At 43.9% G+C, this 24115-nt stretch overlaps 1 protein-coding gene across 2 annotated transcripts in view; it reads left to right on the top strand.

The window, feature by feature from the left end:
- SPON1 (spondin 1) overlaps positions 1-24115 on the top strand; it is a 357717-nt gene that overhangs the window by 207817 nt on the left and 125785 nt on the right. For both annotated transcript variants that reach the window (XM_086339887.1, XM_086339886.1), the window contains exon 6: positions 14326-14474. In XM_086339887.1, the coding sequence (XP_086196013.1) occupies positions 14326-14474 (149 nt within the window). The remainder of the gene's footprint in view (positions 1-14325; positions 14475-24115) is intronic.

Genomic DNA, 24115 nt, shown 5'->3' with positions numbered 1-24115 from the left:
TTAATGATAATGGTAGCAATGGCAACAGTGATGATGACAATGGAAACAACATCTGTAGCTTTGGGTAGAGGGGTGATGAAAGATCATCTATGAAACTACTCTGCTTACAGAAATGAGAGGAGCAGCCCTAGATAGCTCTTGTCTAATCTCCAGACTTGAATGAATCTCCAGGCCCAGACACACAGTCTTAGTTGAGAGGGCCATGTATCAACTTCCTCCAAAGCAGAGCCTGAGGCATGGACTTTGGTGCAGATGGTTTACAAAAATGATGATGCTGGAAGCAAGAGTGAAGGAGTTGAGGGATAATGGTAGGGCAGGAGACGGAAATCTACCTAGGAGTGCATTTTGAGGTCACTGGCATCAGTGCACCTCTGAAAAGTATACAGAATGCCTTCCAGAATTATCCACCTTCCAGAATTGTCCACAAGCTCCCATGACTCTGTAGGCTGAGTTTTGTCTCTAGGAGCACTAACTTCCCTGGTCTTCCAGACACTTGATTGCTGCCCAAGCAGGCACTCAGTGCTTCAGAGAAGGAATAAGGCAGTAAATGGAAAGAGGCACAGTACACTTGAGGTGGACATTCACTGAAAGCATGAGTGTGTACTCACATCTGCCGACCATTGTGGCTGAAGTCGGAGGTAGATGGAGAGGATGTGATACGGAGCATCAGATGCGACTGCCGCAAGCCAAATCTTAGTTCAAGGACAGGTTCTTCCTGCCATGTGTGATTCACAGCTGTGAGAGCTGCCAGTAAGGCCTGTCCTCTCGTCTCCACTTCTGAGAGTGGCTACTTGCACAGGTGGTCCTTTTACTTAGCAGACCTGTCCAAGACCATCAGACCTATCCAGGATTCTCCAGCTGTGCTGTCTAATGTCATAACCACTAGATACACATAGCTATTTTAGTGGATTAAAATTATATAAAATTTCAAGCATTCAATATGCACTCTGTCAAGGGGCTACCATGTTGGACAGCAGACTATGGAACAATTCCATCTTCACAGAAAAATTCACTTAGAGCATCTGTAGAGTGAGCCTGCCTGGGTCCAAATCCTGGTTCTACCACTTAACCAACTGGATAACTCTGAGCAAGTCATTTAATGCTTCTATGCTTTAACTTCCTAGTCTATAAAATGGGCTTGTCTCAAAGATTAAATAAATAACAATATACAAAGCACATAGTAAAGTCTCACTAAATATTAACGATCATTACAATTTTCCTGTTGCTAAGGCAATTCCTACATGAGGCAGGCAGTTGCTAAAGATCCTTCACTCCCAGTCCAGACCCCAAGTTTCTCGGGGCTCATCTCTGGGCTCTTAAATTGTCTTCACACTCAAGATGTCCCTGCCATGTGCCCCTGAGGCTCAGAACAGAGAGGCTTCTTTGGTCACTGCTTCTCTCTCAGCACCTTTTAAGTCTCCCACTCTGACTGCAAAAGGTGGAACCTGAACCCTGACTGCAAACTAATGTCAGGGACTTTACTGGCTGCCCCTGGGAACTTCTGTCTGTGTATCTGCCTCAGTCTGTTGCCATTTTCCCACCATTTACTCCACCACCTGTTGAGCATCTACACCCTCCCAGTGCTGACTGCCACTGCAACAACAACTAAGCTGCCCGCAGCCAGTTAGAAAATCCAGCTATCTTCTAGGACCTTGATGATTTCTAGGTATCATCAACTGATTGTGACGTACCTAGGTGTAATTTTCTTTGCTTCAATTGTGTTTTGATTTTCTTTTTATATTTTTATTTTATTTTTTAAATTTACAATATTGTATTGGTTTTGCCATATATCAAAATGAATCTGCCACAGATATATGTGTGTTCCCCATCCTGAACCCTCCCATACCATCCCTCTGGGTCATCCCTGTGCACCAGCCCCAAGCATCCAGTATGGTGCATTGAACCTGGATTGGCGACTCATTTCATATATGATATTATACACATTTCAATGCCATTCTCCCATCCCACCCTCTCCCTCTCCCACAGAGTCCAAAAGACTGTTCTATACATCAGTGTCTCTTTTGCTGTCTCATACACAGGGTTATTGTTACCATCTTTCTAAATTCTATATATATGCGTTAGTATACTGTATTAGTGTTTTTCTTTCTGGCTTACTTCACTCTGTATAATAGGCTCCAGTTTCATCCACCTCATTAGAACTGATTCAAATGTATTCTTTTTAATGGCTGAGTAATACTCCATTGTGTATATGTACCACGGCTTTCTTATCCATTCATCTGTTGATGGACATCTAGGTTGCTTCCATGTCCTGGCTGTTATAAACAGTGCTGTGATGAACATTGGGGTACATGTGTCTCTTTCAATTCTGGTTTCCTCAGTGTGTATGCCCAGCAGTGGGATTGCTGGATCATAAGGCAGTTCTATTTCCAGTTTTTTAAGGAATCTCCACACTGTTCTCCATAGTGGCTGTACTAGTTTGCATTCCTACCAATTGTGTTTTGAGTTTATTGAGCTTCTTGGATCTGTAGGTTGATATTTTTCATCAAATTTGTGAAATTTTCAGGCATTTAAATAAATATTTTATAACTCAATTTCTCTATCATCTCCTTCTGAGACTCCAGATAACTTTATGTTAAACTAGTTGTTGTTCTAAAGATTGCTGAGACTCCACTTTATTTTTTTCAAAATTTTTTCTCTGTGCTTCATTTTGAATTGTTTCTATTACCCTATTTTTTAGTCTACATATCTTTTCCTTTGCCATGTCATATATACAGGTATATTTTTCAGTTCTAGAATTTCCATGGGGTTTTTCAAAATAGCTTCTCTTTCTCTGCTGAGGGTCTCCATTTGTTTACTTATTAAGTCTATCTTCTCCTAAAATTCTTGAACATATTGATAATAGATGTTTTAAAGTCCTCATATGATAATCCCAATGTATCTGTCATCTCAGGAACTTTTTTTTCTATTTTTTTTTCATGGTTATAATCATATTTTCCTGCTCCTGAACAACTTTTGATTGTATGATAGACATTGTAGGTGATATGTTGTTGAGTGGATTTGTTCTCTTTCTTTAGAGAGATGGAGTTTTAATTTGACAGTTTTAGTGATAGACCTGCTTAATTCTCTTTCAAGGCTTGTTTTCTAAGCCTTGTTAGCTTTAGTCTAGTCCTTGCTCTGGGTATAATGTCATTTTACTCCTAATATGTGGCTTTTCTAGAGTCTCACTTGAACATCCTGAATGGTTAGCAAAGTCCCTTTAATATGGGTGATTGGAATTCCTACATCTCTAGCATTGTGTGATCTCTGGAACTGCCATTCAGCTCTTAGCTTGTCAGTAGCTGTTCTCTCCTAGGCCTTTGAAGTCCCCCCCTGCACACGTGCAGCTTAGTGTTTCGTGACAGATTTAAGTGGACTTTTATGCATATTTCTGAACTTCGCTGTGCAGCTCCCTCCCTTATTGGTATTTTTACCAGTAAATCCTATCTATCTCAGCAGCCTCAGCTTCCTGTCAATTTAGCCAGATTGCCATTCCGGTTGTTGTGCTCTACTTTCCTGCATCACAGACTAGAAAATGTCTAGGTCACACCTGTTGTTTGTGTTTCCCTTTTCTCAGGGATCAGAGTCCTTTTCTGAAAACTGGTGCTTCATATATTTTGCCCATCAGGTTCCTCTGTCCTTGGGGATTCTCCAGGCAAGAATACTGGAGTGGGTTGCCATGCCCTCCTCCAGAGGATCTTCCCAAACCAGGGATCAAACTCAGGTCTCCAGCATTGCAGGTGGATTCTTTACCATCTGAGCCACCAGGGAAGCCCAAGAATACTGGAGTTGGTAGCCTATCCTTTTGCCCGGAGGTCTTCCTGATCCAGGAATTGAACCAGGGCCTTCTGTATTGCAGGCAGATTCTTAACCATCTGAGCTATCAGGAAAGCCCATATTTTGTCCAGTTTTATAGTAACTTATGTCCAGAGGGCTAGTCCAGTGCTATTTACTACATCAGAGTCAGAAGCATAAGTTGCATGAGCATATATAGATTTGGGAGTTATCTGTAGACAGGAATATCTTATTCTCTCCTTCATACCGCTTTCAGGATAAAATAAAAAACTTACTATGAAGACATTCATATCTCTTCAAGGTCTGCCTAGCTGATGGGCTTCATTACTGATAAGCCCTTTCTTACAAACACTCACAGAGACACACATACAGAATGCCTTGACCTCCTTTTGGTTTTTGTTGTGTCTCTGGCTTCACTTTGGAACATACTGATCCCTCTGCAAAAAACACCCTCCCTTTTACCCACTAATTGCCTTTCTTAACTCCTACTTATCCTTCAGAATGGAGCTCAATTGCCGTCTCCTCCAGGAAGCCTTCTCTGGTACAGTCCGGGTTTAAGTCCCTTTATTTGCGCTTGTAGAACACTCTGATTTTGCCTTTATCAAAGCTATATTGCCCACATTTTATTGTAATTGCCCATTATGACCTGTCCTTTGTGCCCTCAATCTTACCCTCCACACCGAACGTTTCAAAGATGGGATCAAATCTGATTCTTTGCAGAGTCACCATGACCTAGCACACATTTTAGGAAACTTTTGGACCGTAGCTTGCCAAGCTCCAGTGTCCATGGAATTTTCCAGGCAAGAATACTGGGGTGGGCAGCCTTTGGCTTCTGCAGGGGATCTTCCCGACCCAGGGATGGAACCCAGATCTCCCACATTGCCGGCAGATTATTCACCGTCTGAGTCACCAGGGGTGCCCAATAAAGGATCAGATAATAACTGTTTCAGGGTTTGCAGGCCAGATGGTCTCTGTTGTAACCTCTTGACTAAAACTATTATATCATGAAAGCAGCCATAAACAATACATAAATAATACATGAAATATAAAACTTTATTGGGACAAAAATAGGCAGTGAGCTGCAGCTTACTGATTGCTGAGTTAGTACATAATATTTGCCTAGTAAATGTTCATTTGATTAGTTAATAGAATAGAATATTATTATTGGAGGTCCTAGGGGAAATACAAAAGAATGTAATCAATTGCCTACATGTTTTCCTGGAACAGAAAAATGATACTATCTTAAGAGCTTAAGGAAGGAAAAAACACTAGCTAAGTAAAGAAGGCAGAATGATAGAAAGTTGATGAATTTCTGTCCTTAGTAACAGATCTCCCCATGCAGGGTTTTTTCCAGGCGGCTCTACTGAGATGGGATCATAAAAACCAGAACAGCTTGATCAGAGTGAGTTCATGAAGCACCCAAGAGCAAGAAGAGCCAGAGGGCAAGTACAGGCTATGTCCTAGGCAGTGTCCAGCAGCAAATCTAGAGGAGCCACGTTCTATGGCCAAATCCAAAGGGTCAGAAACCAGGCAGATTCTGGAACTGAGCTCAGGGTGAGAAGAGCCAGGGCAAGAGGGAAGTGAGAGCCAAGACAAGGTTTATGAGCAGGGTTGGCAGGGCAACAGTGCTTTTCTATTGATCACTGGCCAGGTGGCACCTGGGTAAGTCTGGGTGGGTTGATGTTGGTCTTCTCAGGAAAGTTAAGTGACAGAGCCATCTATTAAGAGTAGATGGGGAGAGGAGGCTAGTACTTAGAAAGCAGAGGAACTGTGCTGTAGCTATAATAACAAATTCTGTATGAGTCTAACCAGTTCCCAAAGATTTGCTAAGATATGATTGGTGAGACTGAGAGTGGATAACAGGAGGTTGTAGCAAACTAGTCCTCAAGGTTGCAAAACATTCTCCAGTGAAGCTATGAATGAGTGTCAAGAAAATGAATGGTTGGCTTCTGCAGGATTGAGATTGGCAAGGAAATGCAGCCACTGGCAAAGCAGTCTAGGAAATCTGGGCTGTCACTGGATATGCAGAACACCTCGAAGAATCCATCTACTGTGCAACATGCCTCCTCCTACACCAGACAAAAGGCCAGACATGGTTCTTCTTTCATCAGCACTAGGCTTCTAGGCATCATTGTGAATCCCATAATTTACCACCTAGTGCTGACAGCAGAAAAGATGTCAGAAGTAAGATGAGTGCACCTATGTCCTTCTGGAGTGGCTTTTCAGGCTGATGCACACACCTGGCTAGGTAGCAATATCTCAGACTCACATGTCTAATCATTTCCTCCCAGCTTTCCACCTGCCTCTGTCACATCTATGCCCCATCCAAGCTACTGGGAGTAACCATCTAGACCCAGCTGCTGGAGCCAGAGAGAGGCTGGCTAAACCAAGGAGCTGTGGCTTTACTTGAGAGTCAAAGAGTTGCTGATAGTGTCTGTTTTCCTGCCTTTACCCTGAGGATGAAGCCCAAGTGTTAACTAGGAACCCCAGTGGTGGTCTCACTGAGTGTTCCTTTAAGAAAGTCATGAGCATTTACTTTGTCCCCTTCTCCCCAGACCTCCTGATACCTGGAGCCTCTCTCCCTCTCATCCCTTATTTCCTGGAGAATGGAGGATAAACTTGTCTGTGTCCCAACTAACTGGGGTCTGCTTAGCACCTCATGCTGCCAGCCCCAGACAACGGTGTCCCATTTAGATGACTCCCTACCATTTTTTTCAGACTCAGTTTCCTGCATCTAACATTCCTGTCGTCTCTTCCCACCAGTTCTAGTTCAAACTGCTAGTTCAGTTCAGTTGCTCAGTTGTGTCTGACTCTTTGCGACCCCATGAATTGCAGCATGCCAGGCCTCCCTGTCCATCACCTACTCCCAGAGTTCACCCAAACCCATGACCAACGAGTCGGTGATGCCATCCAGCCATCTCATACTCTGTCGTCCCCTTCTCCTCCTGCCCCCAATCCCTCCCAGCATCAGAGTCTTTTCCAATGAGTCAGCTCTTCGCATGAGGTGGCCAAAGTATTGGAGTTTCAGCTTTAGCACCAGTCCTTCCAATGAACACCCAGGACTGATCTCCTTTAGAATGGACTGGTAGGATCTCCTTGCAGTCCAAGGGACTCTCAAGAGTCTTCTCCAACACCACAGTTCAAAAGCATCAATTCTTCAGTGCTCAGCTTTCTTCACAGTCCAACTCTCACATCCATACATGACCACTGGAAAAACCATAGCCTTGACTAGTCGGACCTTTGTTAGCAAAGTAATGTCTCTGCTTTTTAATATGCTGTCAGGGTTGGTCATAACGTTCCTTCCAAGGAGTAAGCATCTTTTAATTTCGTGGCTGCAGTCACCATCTGCAGTGATTTTGGAGCCCCCAAAAATAAAGTCTGGCACTGTTTCCATTATTTCCCCATGTATTTCCATGAAGTGATGGGACCAGATGCCATGATCTTCGTTTTTTGAATGTTGAGCTTTAAGCCAACTTTTTCACTCTCCTCTTTCATTTTCATCAAGAGGCTTTTTAGTTCCTCTTCACTTTCTGCCATAAGGGTGGTGTCATCTGCATATCTGAGGTTATTGATATTTCTCCCAGCAATCTTGATTCCAGCTTGTGTTTCTTCCTACCCAGCATTTCTCATGATGTACTCTGCATATATGTTAAATAAGCAGGGTGACAATATACAGCCTTGTCGTACTCCTTTTCCTATTTGGAACCAGTCTGTTGTTCCATGTCCAGTTCTAACTGTTGCTTCCTGACCTGCATATAGGTTTCTCAAGAGGCAGGTCAGGTGTTCTGGTATTCCCATCTCTTTCAGAATTTTCCACAGTTTATTGTGATGCACACAGTCAAAGGCTTTGGCATAGTCAATAAAGTAGAAATAGATGTTTTTCTGGAACTCTCTTGCTTTTTCGATGATCCAGCGGATGTTGTCATTTTGATCTCTGGTTCCTCTGCCTTTCCTAAAACCAGCTTGAACATCTGGAAGGTCATAGTTCACGTATTGCTGAAGCCTGGCTTGGAGAATTTTGAGCATTACTTTTCTAGCGTGTGAGATGAGTGCAATTGTGTGGTAGTTTGAGCATTCTTTGGCATTGCCTTTCTTTGGGATTGGAATGAAAACTGACCTTTTCCAGTCCTGTGGCAACTGCTGAGTTTTCCAAATTTGCTAGCATATTGAGTGCAGCACTTTCACAGCATCATCTTTCAGGATTTGAAATAGCTCAACTGGAATTCTATCACCTCCACTAGCTTTGTTCGTAGTGATGCTTTCTAAGGTCAAACTGCTAACCTATCTCCAAATCCGATTCCCTTTGGTCCCATGGCTTCCAGAAGCTTTTCTGGCTTTGACCCACCACATTCAGATTTAATTTGACTAGCTGGTATCTTTTGAGCCCATTTTATGTGTTGCTGCTGGTGCTGCTGCTAAGTCATTTCAGTCGTGTTCAAATCTATGCGACCCCATAGACGGCAGCCCACCAGGCTCCCGCATCTCTGGGATTCTCCAGGCAAGAACACTGGAGTGGGTTGCCGTTTCCTTCTCCAATGCATGAAAGTGAAAAGTGAAAGGGAAGTCGCTCAGTTGTGTCTAACTCTTCGCGACCCCATGGACTGCAGCCTACCAGGCTCTTCCGTCCATGGGATTCTCCAGGCAAGAGTACCAGAGTGGGGTGCCATTGCCTTCTTGTTTTCATGTGTTAACTGTCTTTAATTCATGGACATCAGCCTCAGAAAGGCACTAGGAGGCTGGTCATGTCAATATCCCTACTTTACAGATGAGGAGACTGAGTTGAGAGTGACTGACTAACTTATTCAGTCTAGAAAGTTTCAGATTGGAGACTGGAATACACACATGTTTGATGCAAAAACTGGAGCTTTTTACTTCACCAAGCTGACCCCTGTAGACTGTCCAGTCCTCCCTGATTTTACTGGCTCACACATCTGCTCCCATGTTCCCGTTTCCTCTCCTAAGCCAGGCCATACACAACTCAGCCAGGGATGGTGATGGATCTCCTGTTTGGTCTCTTCACCCTTGGGCTCTCTGTCCTCCCTCTGGCTGGCATGTGCTTCCAAAGATGTGAAGTAGTGGGTGGGGGAGAGGTGGGCTCTGGCACTAGATAGACCCAACTTTGAATCCCAGCATCTGCTCTGGTGATCTGGGGTTAACTCATTTCATCTCTTTAAGTTTCCTCATGTGAAAAGTGGAAATTGAGATAGCACTTGTATCCAAAAAAAAAAAAGAAAGAAATTTCTTTTTTGATTAATTTAAAAGCATATGCTACATATGAGAATTTCCTAGGAATTCCCTGGTGGTCCAATGGCTAAGACTCTGAGCTCCCAATGCAGGGGCCCTGGGTTCAATCCCTGGTCAGGAAGCTAGATTCCACATGCCACAATTAAGACCCAGTGCAGCCAAAAAAAAAAAAAAAAAAAATTTCCTAATGTCTGAATATGTCATAAAAGTTCTTTTAAATAAATATTTGCTATGAAGGGAGTTGAATTTTCCCTGGTAGTTCAGTTGGTAAAGAATCCGCCTGCAATGCAGGAGACCCTGGTTCAATTCCTGGGTTGGGAAGATCCGCTGGAGAAGGGGTCGGCTACCCACTCCAGTATTCTTGAGCTTCCCTTGGGCTCAGCTGGTAAAGAATCCGCCTGCAATGCAGGAGACCTTGGTCCAATCCCTGGGTTGGGAAGATCCTCTGAAGAAGGGATATGCTACCCACTCCAGTATTCTGGCCTGGAGAATTCCATGGACTGTGTAATTCATGGGGTCGCAAAGAATCAGACACGACTGAGAGACTTTTCACTTTCACTTTCATGAAGGGAGTTCTTTGTTAAATTTAGTTCATTGTTTGAATCTCAGAAAGCATTTTTTCCCATTGACATAATGTTATAACAGATTATAAAGCAAGCTCACAATTATGTCTCTCCATTATATATTTGAGCTACTAAACAATTTTATTAGGTTTGAAAAAAAGACTTTTCTTTCTTGAGTATTTCATGTGACAATATCGGTCAAGTCCTTGGCACAGTTCCTGTCATGTAGTAATGACTCCATACGTGTAAACTGTTGTTGTTATGTCATTCTTGCCAGAAGAAAATTTCCGTTATATTTCTCTCTCTCCTGATGCCAGTTGCCACAGTGGGCACGCATCACTCTCCACAACCTGGCCCTGCCTTTGTTTTTCATCTTATCTCTTTGTCTTCTAACTCTCTATTCCACTAAATAGTCTCCATTTCCTGACTTCTCAGGAAAAGAGCATGTGTTTTAGGGCCGGTGAACTTGGATTTGAACCCCAACTTGGCCCTCTTGCTAGCTCCTCTGTGAGCTTAGGTAGGTTCCTTAACATCTCTTCATCTGTAGGATGACAGTGAAGTTGTAACGAGGGTTACACCTAGGAAAGCGTTGTGCCTAACACCTGTGTGTTAGTCACTCAGTCGTGTCCAACTCTTTGCAATTCCATGAACGATAGCCCGCCAGACTCCTCTATTCATGGAATTCTCCAGGCAAGAATACTGGAGTGGGTTGCCATTTCCTACTCCAGGAGATCTTCCTGACCCTAAAAATAGATCTCATCTATTTTTAATAGAATTCCTGCTCCTCCTGTCCTGCCAGTTTTCCCACGGGAGTCTCCTTCCAAGGCGGGAGTGTCCTTGCTCCTCTGCTTCTTGTGGATGCCCCTGTGCTTTCTGTCTTTACAAACACAGAGACTTTGTTTTGTCCAGTTCTTTAAAGTTTTTATAGTTCTCTCCCAGGCCGGTCCTATTAATTTGCACAACTCTGAGAAACAGTCCAGTCTAGTAATTATTCTATTTTTAAAAGGTGAACTGAGGCTCTGAGAGATGGAATAACTGATTCATGGTCACGAATGGAGGTCTGGAGCCTTGGTCTTCTGCACTGTGGCCCTCCCCCCAAGCCATCCTGCCCATATGTGACTGCCACTCACCTGAATTCCTTGTTATTTCTAACAGTGCACATTGTCCCATGAGTGCCTGCCTTGTATCCCCAGGAAGGATGCAGTCTGCCCCCTTACCCTAGCCTAGTGCCTTGTGAAATATCTATTATGTGGTTAATGTCATTCAAGGTCCTAAAATTTAAATAAATGTGGTATGTTGCAAGACCATTGCAGAAAACCAACAACTGTGTTGACTAGAAGGCTGAACTGATACTCTGACATTTTAGTCAAGAGTAAGACATCTCATTCTTGAGGTACTTGTTTCTCTGTAAACGTGCATTTAGACTCTGAATCCCTGAATTTGGAGTTAGCTACTCCATCTCCTGTGTTCCGTGTTCTTGTGTCTAGAACTCTGACCATGCTTGATTGTAGGTAATCTGCTGACCCATCCATTTCCCCTCCCCGAGGCTGTGAGTCCCTCCAGGACAAGCACCACGTCCAAGTCCTGTCAGTGCCCCGGGCCTGCCACAGTGCTTGGCACCTAGTAAATGGAAGTCCAATGAATAAATCAGAAAGAGCCATCTGGCCTGTCCCCTCATCCCGCTGTGATTGTGCTTGTTCCTATCCTCTTACCTTAGTTCGCATTATGTATTTCTTATCTCTTATATTGAATCAAAGGCAGGTTCATATTTTACTCATTTTTGTACCCTCCCAAACAACCAGGGAAGGAAGAAACCATCTTTATTGAGAGTCTATTGTGTGCCAGTGATTGCACATATATTATGTCATTATGTTAAAAATTGCATTTAATTCTTATAACAGGTCGATAAGGCAGGCATTATCATCCTTGAATTACAAAAGAATGAGCTACGAATCAGGGAAATAAAGTAATTGGAATTTGGCCAAGTTTCCACAGGTAGTAAGTGTCAGTGCCGGAACCTGAATCCCTGTCTGCCGGCTCTGAGACCCAGGCCTTTCTTTTTTGTTGTTGTTCCGTGTTTATTTTTTAACAGCCTGCAGAAGAGCTGAGCGCTTTAGCCCAGTAGGAGTTGGGAAGTCTGCTGAACTGAGACTTGAATTTAATCACATTGAATCAAATCTGTGCAAGCCTGCTGCCCAATTCTTCTAGCACGTACACTGACCCCTTTGTATCTGATTATTTGGATGAAATGCTTCAGGGAATAAGTGCTAAGCATCCACAGTGCATCAGGCTCAGGGCTGGGCACCTGGGCATACAGTGCTGAAGACAGCCTTCCTCAGGGAGCCTACAATCTAGTGGGAGAACACACATGGAGTGGGGATCGTAAATATGGTCTATGCTGATAGAACACACTGGTAGTGGGGAAAGGAAAGGGGATGGGTAAGATAGGGATTAAGATACCCGAAATAGGTAAGCAAGAAGTGTCTATTGTACAGCACAGAAAAATATAGCCATTATTTTTTAATAACTATGAAAATGTTGAATCAGTGTGTTGTATATCTGAAGCTAATATAATATTGTAAACCAACTATACTTCCAGTTTTTAAAATGTGATCTGGCTAAGGGGAGACAAAAGACAAAGGTTTAAATCATTCTAGGGGGAGGTCTTGGGAGGCTTCTGGGTAGAACAGGAAAGAGGAATGAGTGGCCCAGATGAGGAAAGCACAGAGGGAACAGCATGTGCTAAGCCACTGAGGTATGAAATTACACGTAGAATGGGTCTGGAACAAGGGGATATTTTGGTGAAACAGAACAGGGGATAAGTGAGATACTGGAACTGGTCTCCCTGTGTTCATACCATGAACCAAACATCATGACTGATTCTGACCCTTGCCCCTACACAAGCAGTGCTCTTGGCCTAGATGATAACCAGAGCATGCTTCCCAATCAGGAAGTAAATTAGAGAAATGGCTGGCAACACCTCCATCTGTCTTCTCTAGGGATGCGATGGACAAACACAGTGTTAGCATTTCCCTAATGTACGGGAAACAATAAGCCAGCAGCTGGGCAGACCCACATGGTGATGTTGTCTGCCTGGATCATGTCATCTCTCAGCAGACCAGGCAGGTAGCTTTGTGCCCACGCTCCTGATGCGCCCCTGGAGCAGAGGGCCCTGGAGTAGCAGGTGGGAGATGTGAACGAGATTCAGTCCTGTTCAGAATCACTTTCGTAAGTAGTGGGGGGTAGAGTGGAAAGGTCTGCCCACCCTGAGCCAGAGGGTTGGAAGCAGCAAACATCAGTTGGATCCAACCAGTTCAAGTTTCCCTCTTTGCTGTGCCCCAAAATATTCCTAAACTGGAGATTTTAAAAACCCAGCCAAAGAATAGCAGACAACTGAGCCAACATTATAACGAATTGTATGTAACAGTAATCAGTATGCACGTGTGCGTGCGTGCGTGCTAAGTCACTTCAGTCATGTCCGACTCTGTGACCCCATGGACTGTAGCCTGCCAGGCTCCTCTGTCCATGGAATTTGCCAGGCAAGAAGAACACTGGAGCGGGTTGCCATTTCGTCCTCCAGGGGATCTTCCCGACCCACAGATTTAACCTGGGTCTCTGATGTCTCCTGCATTGGCAGACGGGTTCTTTCCCACTAGTGCCTCCCGGGAAGCCCAGTAATCAATATATATGTATTTATATTCATCATGTGCAAAAATAAATCTGGCGTGGTGTTGGTGATGACTTTTCTCTCCTCTTTTTCCTCCCCCTTGAGACTTTGAAAAATCCTCAGGCCAAGTTCTGCCTTGGTCCTGCCCAGACATTATTCTGTTCTCCCTCTGTGTCATAATCTGCAGGATAATGACTGCAGTCATTATCCTGGGTGATCCTCAGCAAACCACTGTGGACTAGTCATGTCCTTGTATCCAAACCACCTCGCCCATCCTTTCACATGGCTAGCCTGCCTGTCCCTCACCTTGGAAGGTACATAAAAGCCAGCAAAAACCAGCAGTGCTTATTCCCAGGAATGATTAAGCCTAATTTCCTACTCACTCCCTTTACCTTTTGCTCGGTGCCCACCTCCCCAGCTCCACATTCCAATTTTGCCCACACTGATTCATCCTTCACACTGCTATCTGGATGATTTATCTAAAATTCAAATGTGATTGTGTCATTCCCCTGCTCAGAACCCTTCAATGGTTTCAGACCCTTTAAAATGACATCTGAACTCCTGAAGCATTTAGAACAAGGTTCTCCATGGGCAGGCTCCTTCCCACTTCCCTGGCCTCATTTCCCAACTCTCCCCTTGACACTCTGTGACACAGCAATGCTAAATTACTTATGGCTCCCCAAACACACAATGTGACTTAATGTTTCTGAGTCTGCCAGAAATAGTCGTTCCTCTCTGTTCTGTCTTACAAATCTGCTCAGCATTTAAACCGTCTCTCAACTTTCTTCTTCTCTGAGATTCTTTCAGACAGGAGTCATCATTCTGGGCCAGCTCTGTCTCCTGTTTAGACATCTACCCATTGCCCTGTCTGCATATGCCCAAGACTTACTTGCTTACAGGGACTGTCTTACTCATCCCAGAATAGCACAGGACCTAACACAGAGCAGGTGCTTAGCCAACACAGGTTGGATCCTTGTCCAATTACACCTCCCCATCCCTGAAGAGACTTGTGTTTTAGCCACAGCCACACTGATACCTACATCTAATTGGCTTTTCCAGGTCGGGCCAATCACTGGTCTGCAATCATCGGCGGATCCCACTCCAAGAATTACGTGCTCTGGGAGTATGGAGGATATGCAAGCGAAGGCGTCAAACAGGTTGCAGAATTGGGCTCTCCAGTGAAAATGGAGGAGGAAATTCGACAACAGGTAAGAAAAATAATCCCAGAATGTCTAAAACTCAGACATGCCCTCAAGCATCCTTTAGCTTTCTTTCCCAGGGACTCAAAACTTATAGGACAATGTGCTGGAAAATTGGTACTGTAGGAAGTGAAATCTATTTGCTGAGTTTCAGAATGCTTATGTTCAGTTGAAGACACAGGCACAAATGTTCGTCTTGTTGTCTCACATCTTCCCTGACTGCATTTGTTGTTTCTCGAGCTTGTGCTAAAAGCTGTTGCTATGGCTGCATTGTTGGAATATCACATCTTTGTTCTCCTGAGGGTCAGTGTGGTGGGTTATTTTGATTTGTGAGAGGGTTGGGGGAGTGACATTTACACGAAGCTAAAATCACCATTTCCAAAAAGAAACATTTGTTTATTGACAGATGGTTTTTGCCCCTATGTCTTGAGGTATTTGATAAACTAGTCAGTAATTAATCAAAATCATTAGAAGCTGAAGATCTTTAATGTATTGATACAGTGTACCATCTCATGCGGGCCCAGGAGTCAGGTATTATCTAGGACCCCTTTCACAAAAATGAGGGATAAGGGAGAAATAGTCTACCATTCTTTTCTATTCGTTGGGAAGTACCATCATCCATCATCAAAAGCACTAGAAAGAGGTTGATGAGGGATCTTGAAAGAAGAGCTGTGGTTTGTTGAAGGCCATTCACAGGCTGAACTGTGGGGAGGAGACAGTCCAGCTTTGGCCATCACTACCCACAAAAGCCCTTTGGGCCTCAGAGAGCTGGGTAGCGAACCACATCTCACTGCTCATAAGTGTACAGGGGGAAGGGAGGAAAGAGCCAAGCATGCTGGGAATGTGGTCGTTTCCAGCACAGGCCACTGTGAGGCTGCTGCCCTGTCTGGGCTCCTGCCCCATGTCTCCTGAGCCCGTACAGGGGGCCCTGTGTCTCACGGTGTGTGTATGTGCAGCAGGGCACGCAGAGCTGAGGCCCCCAGTCCTTCCCCCTGATGTCTACCATCTGGCCTCCAAGCTCCCACAGACCCTAAACTGAACACAGCAAAGGCCACCTGATTCCTGCTATAATCCTCTGAGGAATTCTTTTGGCCCAGCATCCAAAAACACCCAGGAATTAGCTTATGTTTCTCATTAATTTGATTTAAAGCCTTTCTCCATTTTCAGAAAAAATTGTTTAACCCAGCATTTCAAGATAGTGCGCTATTCATCACGAGTTTATCTTACCAATGACTTGGTGTTTCTCCGACTCTGGCTGCCATGCCTAGTCACTGGTATTGCTCATTTAGGCTACAGCACAGCCACATTCATCTACAAAGTCATGAAGGGCTCCATACTGGTCCTCATCTGTCCAGGCTGTCATGGAGGGGAAATACCTTGTCTGGGGTCCTGATTCTCAAGCATGGAATTGTGATATATGGCCTGCCAAGTTCTGTTGTGTCATATGTTGAAAAACCATTTGTTATAAATAGTAGCTGAAACTAAAGTTTGCAAATTAATTAGATCAAGATCAAGGGCATCTTCATAATAATGCCCGTGTCACTCATTGGCTAGCTTGAGGGACTTCTGGAGAGAAGGGAAGCATGCAGGTTTTCTGAGAAACTGAGACCACACTGTGCTGGAGAACATGATCAGTCATGTGTCATAGCAGTAAGAAGGCTGACAACGGATGAATGGACCTCCTGCCTTCTGTCTCCTCTTAGGAAAATGTTCTTTGCTTGGTGTGCTCCTGACCAGCACACCTGGGATTAGCTTTTGTACACGCAGACAATGTCTGGTTCTCCCAGCTGGCTAGTGTTCCTGACATTAAGTCATAATAATATTTAATTATGGGTACTGCACATGAAAGTTAAAAATCCCACTGAGCACGTCCTAATGTCTGTCAGGTTCCCTGGATGCTAACCATGGACTTTTAGCTCTCACCTCTAGTTGGAGAAGACAATATTAATTCCCCAGTTTTTCTAATAAGGATAATGGAGGCACAGTCAATAGCTTGAGAATTCCAGAACTTGAACCCAAGTCCACCTGGCTCCAAAGCCTACATTAGTACCAAATAAATCATTTGCAGGGCATAGTGAAAATGGGAGGTCCTTTGTTCAAAACTTAAGAATTTCAAGATGGTGGCACTTGAATTTCACAGCACAGGGCCCTAACAATCTGCACAGGTCACACACTCGTGAGACTGGCCCTCTCTACCCACCTTCCTCGCCCCACCGAGAAACTCCCCTCTCCAGCCTCTGAAATAAGCCTATTTCCATAGCTCTGCTCAGCAGTGCATCCAGCAGCCCAGCTCCTAGAAAAGTCAGACAGATAAAGTGATTTCAGGGTCCCTTCGCTTTCAAGCAACTCATGGTTCTAAATATTGTTCCCTGAAAGCACACAATTTATTTTTCTGTAAGCCAGGTAAGAAACAACATAAAAAAGGAACAAGAATATGAATCCTCCTAGAATATGAAAGTGTCCCCTGAATAACCAGGAACTTGTTTGAACACATCTACAAACTAACACAGTGTTCTCAGCCTTTAATACCTTATATCCCACCAACTGCTATATCAAAGAACCCGAGTCCAACCAGGATGAAAATAAAAAGGCCTCTTTTCCCAAGAAAGACATTTATATGCTTCCTAGCATTTCTCTTATTATAGACCTATCACTCGCTGCAAGTTTCAAGGGCATTAAAAATCACAGCAGATATTGTTGAAGGTAAATCTCATGCTAATGGCTTTCAAACACAAATGAACAAAAATAATAATCCCATTAGTAGTGGGAAACTGTAATATTATTGAGCATAAATTTCAATGTCCCTATAGCTACAAAACACCAAGAAAATTAATGAAAAGTTACAGCAGCATTATTGGCATCCATGACACTTGTGGCCAGAGATAGTGGGGGAAGGGCACAAGGCACACTTCCTAGCAGGAGACAGAGGCAAATGGGTCCTGGTGGGGATGGTGGATTAGGAATACCGAGAGAAGCCTAGCCTGGCAGGTCACAGATGAGTAACCTCAAGACAGGTGGAGGCAGTAGGGAATGGTAGATCACACCTGCAGGCAGACCCAGGACCCGAAAGTGAACTGATGAATATTCATCATTATGAAAATGTTGACTAAGACCATTTTTATTTCATCAAGTATACATCTATGGCATGTGTACAAGGTGTATGTGGCCCAAAGATGGTGCCCCCTTCACCATGTTACTCATGCTAGAAACTTGGGCATCACCCTTGATTCTGCCCCCATCCCAACTTCTTCTGCCTTCTCTCCTAAATGCCTCCAGGTCACTTCCTCAGTACCACGCCTCCATTTAAAACATCCTCATCTCTTGCCTGGATTATTGCGCTAGCCGACTGACCTCCCTGCCTCCAGCCCTCTTCCTATTATTCACATTGCCCCACAGCCATTTTATAAAAAATGTCCATTGGATTATGCCACTCTCCCAATTAGGATGTTTAATGGCTCCTAATTGACCCCAGAAAAAAGTCCAAACTCTTTATCATAGCTTAAAAACCCTCCATGATCTGGCCCCATCTTATTGCTTGCTGCAGCTCTAAGCTGAACCAGTGCAAAACCTCTTTCATATTCTCCAAAAGCCATACCTCTCTTTCATCTGGGCCTTCTGTCAGTCTAGAACATCTTCCAGCTCCCTTTCAACTGGTGAACTCCTGTTTATACTTCAGAACTCAGCTTAAATGTTGCTCTTCCTGGAAGCCTTCCCAAATTCTATGCAAATCTGTCCCCTGGCCTGATGCTCCCACAACACCGGGTGCCTCCCCCGTCATCACCATCATCACATTTACTGCAAGTTCTTGTTTGATATCTCTCCTTCACTAAACTGCAAAGTTCAGAAATCCATGTTCTCCATCTCTGTATCCTCTGAGTGGGTATAGTGTTAATTGTTTCATAATTGTTTCCTGCATAGATTAATTCATTTGATAATTTTACTGAACACCTACTAAATAAATGCCAGGCATTGGATATCCGGCAGCGATGAGATCATTCCCTGCCTTCAGGGAGTCTACATTCTAATGGAGGAAACAAAGGGGCAGGGGGGAATGGTTAAATAATTATAAATTAAAGTAAGAAAATAAACCAACAAAGAGTGGCATTAAAAAAAAAAAAAACACATTAGTAGGAAGGGACCTTATTAGTAAGGTGGTCAGGGAAGGTCTCTGTGAGGGATACCCATTAAGCTGAGCCCCAAAAGAAAAGCATCGGTAAAACATCACTCTAGATGGTGACGACAGCATGTGCAAAGACGCAGAAGTAGAAGAGAGCTTATTATCCTGGAAGAACTGAGAGAAGACTTGTGTGGCAAGAGAAGAATGAGTGAGGGGGAGTGTGGCTCCATGTGCATGAAGGACACATTGTCTCCACGCTGGAGAGATTCAAAGATTGGGAGGGAGAGGTACATACATAAATTACTATTTCCTTAAAATGTACTTAGATTCTTTAGGAGAATCTCTGCAACAGCTGAGGAAATGCAGACATTAGACTGTGCAGCTGTTGAATGTGCCGTTCTCTGGGTCCACTTTCCCTGCAGACGTGTTAGACATGTGTTTCCCGGCCTCTCCGTCTGGGCAGGCTAGGTCTGGCGCCCCTTCCTGGAGCAACTGCAGCTCCCTGTGCGGTCCTTCTCCTAGACAGGATGGTCCCTGCTTCATTCCTTCTCCATCTCCCAAGCATGTTCTGTGTCCCTGGAAGGTGGGGACTTGATGATTTTCCTCTCTGCTCTGTTCTTACTCATTCTGTTGCTTCATTATGGTTTCTTTTAATCTCTTCCATTTTAAACATGTCTAATTGTCTTACTGGGATTATTCTGTTACCTCAGGGTCTTAGGGACAAATGTTCCTTTGAATTGAACTTGCCCACTCTCCCCATCGCTAGTGTCCTTGATTGACTTTGGATTGTTTGCTCATCTTCAGTGGGTATTTTTCTTCGTTTCCTGTGAGAGTCCTCTATGCTCAAGTTGTGTTCTCTGCTTAAAGGGAGATTGTATTTTTTGTCTTTCCACCCCAGTTTTGATGTCATTTCTAAGCTTCAGGTTGCCCACTGCCAGGCCAGTGGCCTGCACTTACACATGGGACAGGCTGGGGCTTCTATTTAGTGAAGGTGAATTTTCATTCAAGGACCTGGATGAGAGCAACCTTCCTTGCCACCCACCCCCCCTCAAATGACTGACAGAGGATTTTCTTATTGCCATTCACAAAAAGGAGAGTCCTTCAAAATATGCTGCTTGAGGCAGGGTTGTCTTCCCCCATGTCACCTAACACTACACATAACACTATACATAACACTAACACTACACATAACACTAGCTTAAGACCTCCTCTTCTTGCCCTGCATGATTTTAAAACCTCTAGCTCCTGGGACCATACCCTGGGCCCAGTCCCAGGCATCAGTTCTGCTCACAGTTTTGGGTTAGACTTTTCTCCTCCTCTCTGGCATCCAGGGAATTTTTCTAGACACCCTTTTGTATTTTTGAAACTTCCACCTGCTATATTTGTCTAACATGTCTATGTGTTTGTAGTAGGAAGGAGACTTTTTGCATCAACTCAGTCTTTCCTGCCTCCTGATGTCCACCAAGTATCTCCAGCACTTCATACACTGTCTCACACACAGTAGGTGCTCAGCCAGTGTCTGAATTGGTGAACTGACACACAAAATAAATGTCTTACTAAGTCATTGTTGTTGTGTTTAGTTGCTAAGTGGTGTCCAATTCTTTGCAAGCCCAGGACAGCCAATCTTCCCTGTCCATGCAATTCTCCAAGCAGGAATACTCGAGTGGATTGCTGTCTCCTTCTCCAAGGGATCTTCCTGACCCAGGGATCAAACCCATGTCTCCTATATTGCAGGCAGATTCTTCTACAGCTGATCCATAAAGGGAAGCCCTATTAAGTCATTTAGTTCAGTCGCTCAGTCATGTCCAACTCTTTGCAACCCCATGGACTGTTGCACGCCAGGCTTCCCTGTCCATCACCAACTCCCAGAGCTTGCTCAAATTCATGTCCATCAAGTTGGTGATGCCATCTAACCATCTCATCCTCTGTCATCCCCTTCTCTTCATGCCTTCAATCTTTCTCAGCATCACGGTCTTTTCCAATGAGTCAGTTCTTCGCATCAGGTGACCAAAGTATTGGAGTTTCAGCTTCAGCATCAGTCCTTCCAATGAATATTCAGTACTGATTTCCTTAGGATTGACTGGTTTGATCTCCTTGCAGTCCAAAGGATTCTCAAGAGGCTTTTCCAACACCACAGTTCAAAAGCATCAATTCTTCGGTGCTCAGCTTTCTTTATAGTCCAACTCTCACATCCATACATGACTACTGGAAAAACCATAGTTTGACTAGATAGACCTTTGTTGGCAAAGTAATGTCTCTGCTTTTTAATGTGCTGTCTAGGTTTGTCCTAGCTTTTCTTCCAAGGAACAAACATCTTTTAATTTCATGGCTGCAGTCACCATCTACAGTGATTTTGGAGCCCAAAAAAATAAAGTCTCTCACAGCTTCCATCGTTTCCCCATCTATTTGCCATGAAATGATGTACTGGGTACCATGATCTTCATTTTTTGAATGTTGAGTTTTAAGCCAGCTTTTTCACTCTCCTCTTTCACATTCATCAAGAGGCCCTTAATTCCTCTTTGCTTTCTGTCATAAGGGTGGTGTCACCTGCATATCTGAGGTTATTGATGTTTCTCCTGGCAATCTTGATTCCAGCTTGTGCTTCATCCAGCCCGGCATTTCGCATGATGTACTCTGCATATAAGTTAAATAAGCAGGTGACAATATATAGCCTTGACATACTCCTTTCCCAGTTTTGAACCAGTCTGTTGTTCCATGTCCAGTTCTAACTGTTGCTTTTTGACCGCCATACAGGTTTCTCAGGAGGCAGGTAAGGTGGTCTGGTATTCCCATCTTTTTAATTATTTTCCATAGTTTGTTGTGATCCACACAGTCAAAGGCTTTGGCGTAGTCAATAAAGCAGAAGTAGATGTTTTTCTGTAACTCTCTTGCTTTTTCAATGATTCAACGGATGTTGGCAATTTGATCTCTGGTTCCTCTGCCTTTTCTAAATCCAGCTTGAACATTTGGAAGTTCACCGTTCACGTACTGTTGAAGCCTGGCTTGGAGAATTTTGAGCATTACTTTACTAGCGTGTGAGATGAGTGCAATTGTGCAGTAGTTTGAACATTCTTTGGCAGTCATTAACAAATGACAAATTAAGTCATATGGACTTTAGTGCCCTGGTTGGGCGCTAGCGCTCTGCCTTGGCAAGGAGGGCTCATTTTCCACTCTGGTTGTTCTGGTTCAAGTAAGCTGAGAGCCACACAGCACAAGCTTTATTCAGGGGCTAGAGAATGGAGAATTGGGAGCTAAGGTTGACAAGTTAACTTCTCACACACCTGGCCAGGGGGATTTAATTTTAAAAAGTAAGACAAAGGGAGGAGGAGCAAGGCTAATGAGGGGGAGGTATATGCATTAATCCATTGGAGAAAGTGCAGGACCCTTTCCAGGGATTGGGGTGCCATCCCCTTTTATTCTTTTTGGTCCTTGATGTCAAGTCATGGCTGCCAGTTGTGTTATTTAATATGCAAATATAGTAAAATCAGCTGGTAATGAGACCCGGGCTCTGCTGGAGGTCTAATTCACTGCCATCTTGGTCCAGCTGGGTTTGTTTGTAGCTTCCTTTCTTATCTCAGCCCTTTAACTTAAAGATTTATGTTCACTGCTGCTAAAGGTGAGGGTTGACAGGTTTTGAGCAGAGACCTGGAGCATCCCTGGCAACAGCCTCTTGCATAAAACCGTGCACTGGGCACTCATCATGAAAAGAAAATGCTAGAAAAAAAAAACACTCCAACTTTCATATTTCTCAAATTTGAAACTTTCCTGACTGTAAGAGGTCGGATGATGGTGGACCCTCACATAGACATTGATTATTTCACCTTCAGGAGGCCTCACTTTGGCATATTCCTTAAACCTGCCACCAGGATTACCACACTACCTATGGCACAAGAATCAATAAACAAGCTGACGTCCTTTTTCTTTAAAGTTGAAAGAATTTATAAGGCTCTGGAAACTGGTAGAAAGAGTCTGAGAATTTTCTTTTCTCATCTTCTTTAAATCATTAGAGAAAAAAGATGCCTACCAAACTTTTATTTTTTCTGATTTTTGATTTTCTAAACTTATGGTCACTTCCTCTAATTAAAATTGAAGCCATTGCCTGATTCCTGATATTTTCCATGGATTATGACGTTACCTTGTCTGACTGAAAAAGTCACACACACACACACATTACCACCTTTTATTTATAATAATTGAGTTCCAATGATTTTTAGTGCTTGTGAGAAACAGCACCATATAGTAGCTAAAAGCATTAGCTCTGAATCAAGATTCCTGGGTACAAACGCTAGTTCCAGGTGTTACATAATGTGTGATGTTGCACAGGTTACTCAGCCTCTGTGCCTTGGGTTCCCCTTCCATGAGATGAGTGTGATAATATGCCAACCTCACTGAGTTGCAGTGAGGACTAATGGAGCTGATGTGTGCACAGCGCTTGGAGCAGACCCTGCCCTGTAGAAAGCACTTACTAAACGTTACCTGTCGTTATCCTGTCTTCATTCTTGGTCTCCAATTCCTAACCAGGAAAGGGAAGAGCCCCTGTAGGAGCTACAAAAGTTAATGATTCTAAAGGTTCACTTGCATCAGGTCAGTCCCCAGCCTGAAAGGAGGATACCACTTCTTTGCCATCCCCTGCCCCCACCTGCCCCTCCCACCCCTGCTTAACAATGTCACCTCCTGAGAGCCCTAGCTCTCCGTCCCAAAGTTGACCCTGTACTATTTGAGGACAATAATCACACCCTCATATAAAACAGGAGCCACAACAAACTCCAAGCTCATTCCAACTCTACTCCTGTGCACATGTTCTTCTTTTTCCTTGGAACAGCTTTATCTGAATGCCCACCTGGATGCCCATAATAGCTAGTTCAAGGCCACCTCCAGAACAAGGCCTCGAGGCAGCCCAGAACAGGAGCTTTTCCCATTTGCTATGTGATATCTGCTGGGGGTTAGAAATGCAGACAAAGCTCCCAACCCAAGGAGGGAGGTGGCCTAGTGAAGTCTCTGTTTTTATACATACAATTTTAAGGGTTACTTTCCATTTACTGTTACAAAACATTGGCAATATTCCCCATGTTATTACAATACCTCCTTGAGCCTATCTTATATGCAATAGTTTGTACCTCCCGTTCCCCACCCCTTTGCCCCACCACCACTGCCCACTGGTAACCACTACTTTGTTCTCCGTATCTGTGAGTTTGGTGAAGTCTCTTAATTGTAAGTAACAGAAACCTGTTAAAACTAACTCAAGAACAAAGGAAAGTTTACTGTAGGGAATGAATAGAACTCAGAAGAACACATGTTAGTACTGAGTGCAAAAAAGCCTCTGAGAGCTGTAACCAGAAGACATCAGGCTGAGAGAACCACTGATGACCTCCCCTCCCCACCCTGCTCCACCACCTAGAGTCACATGGTCTTTTCTATGCTCTTCTATGTAAATTTCTTGTACTACCCTTTCTCAATAGATCTGCTATCTCCTCTTACTTATACTGCACATGGCCGCAAATGGTGGCTATATGACTTTCTTCCTTGGCTTTTC

The sequence above is a fragment of the Bos grunniens genome, chromosome 15, assembly GCF_055505025.1.
Source record: "Bos grunniens cultivar Pamir isolate PY7600 chromosome 15, Bosgru_T2T1.0, whole genome shotgun sequence".
In the NCBI taxonomy this organism is placed as follows: domain Eukaryota; kingdom Metazoa; phylum Chordata; class Mammalia; order Artiodactyla; family Bovidae; genus Bos; species Bos grunniens.
The sequence above is the reverse complement of the archived record's forward strand: the minus strand, read 5'-3'. Positions and strand labels throughout refer to the sequence as shown.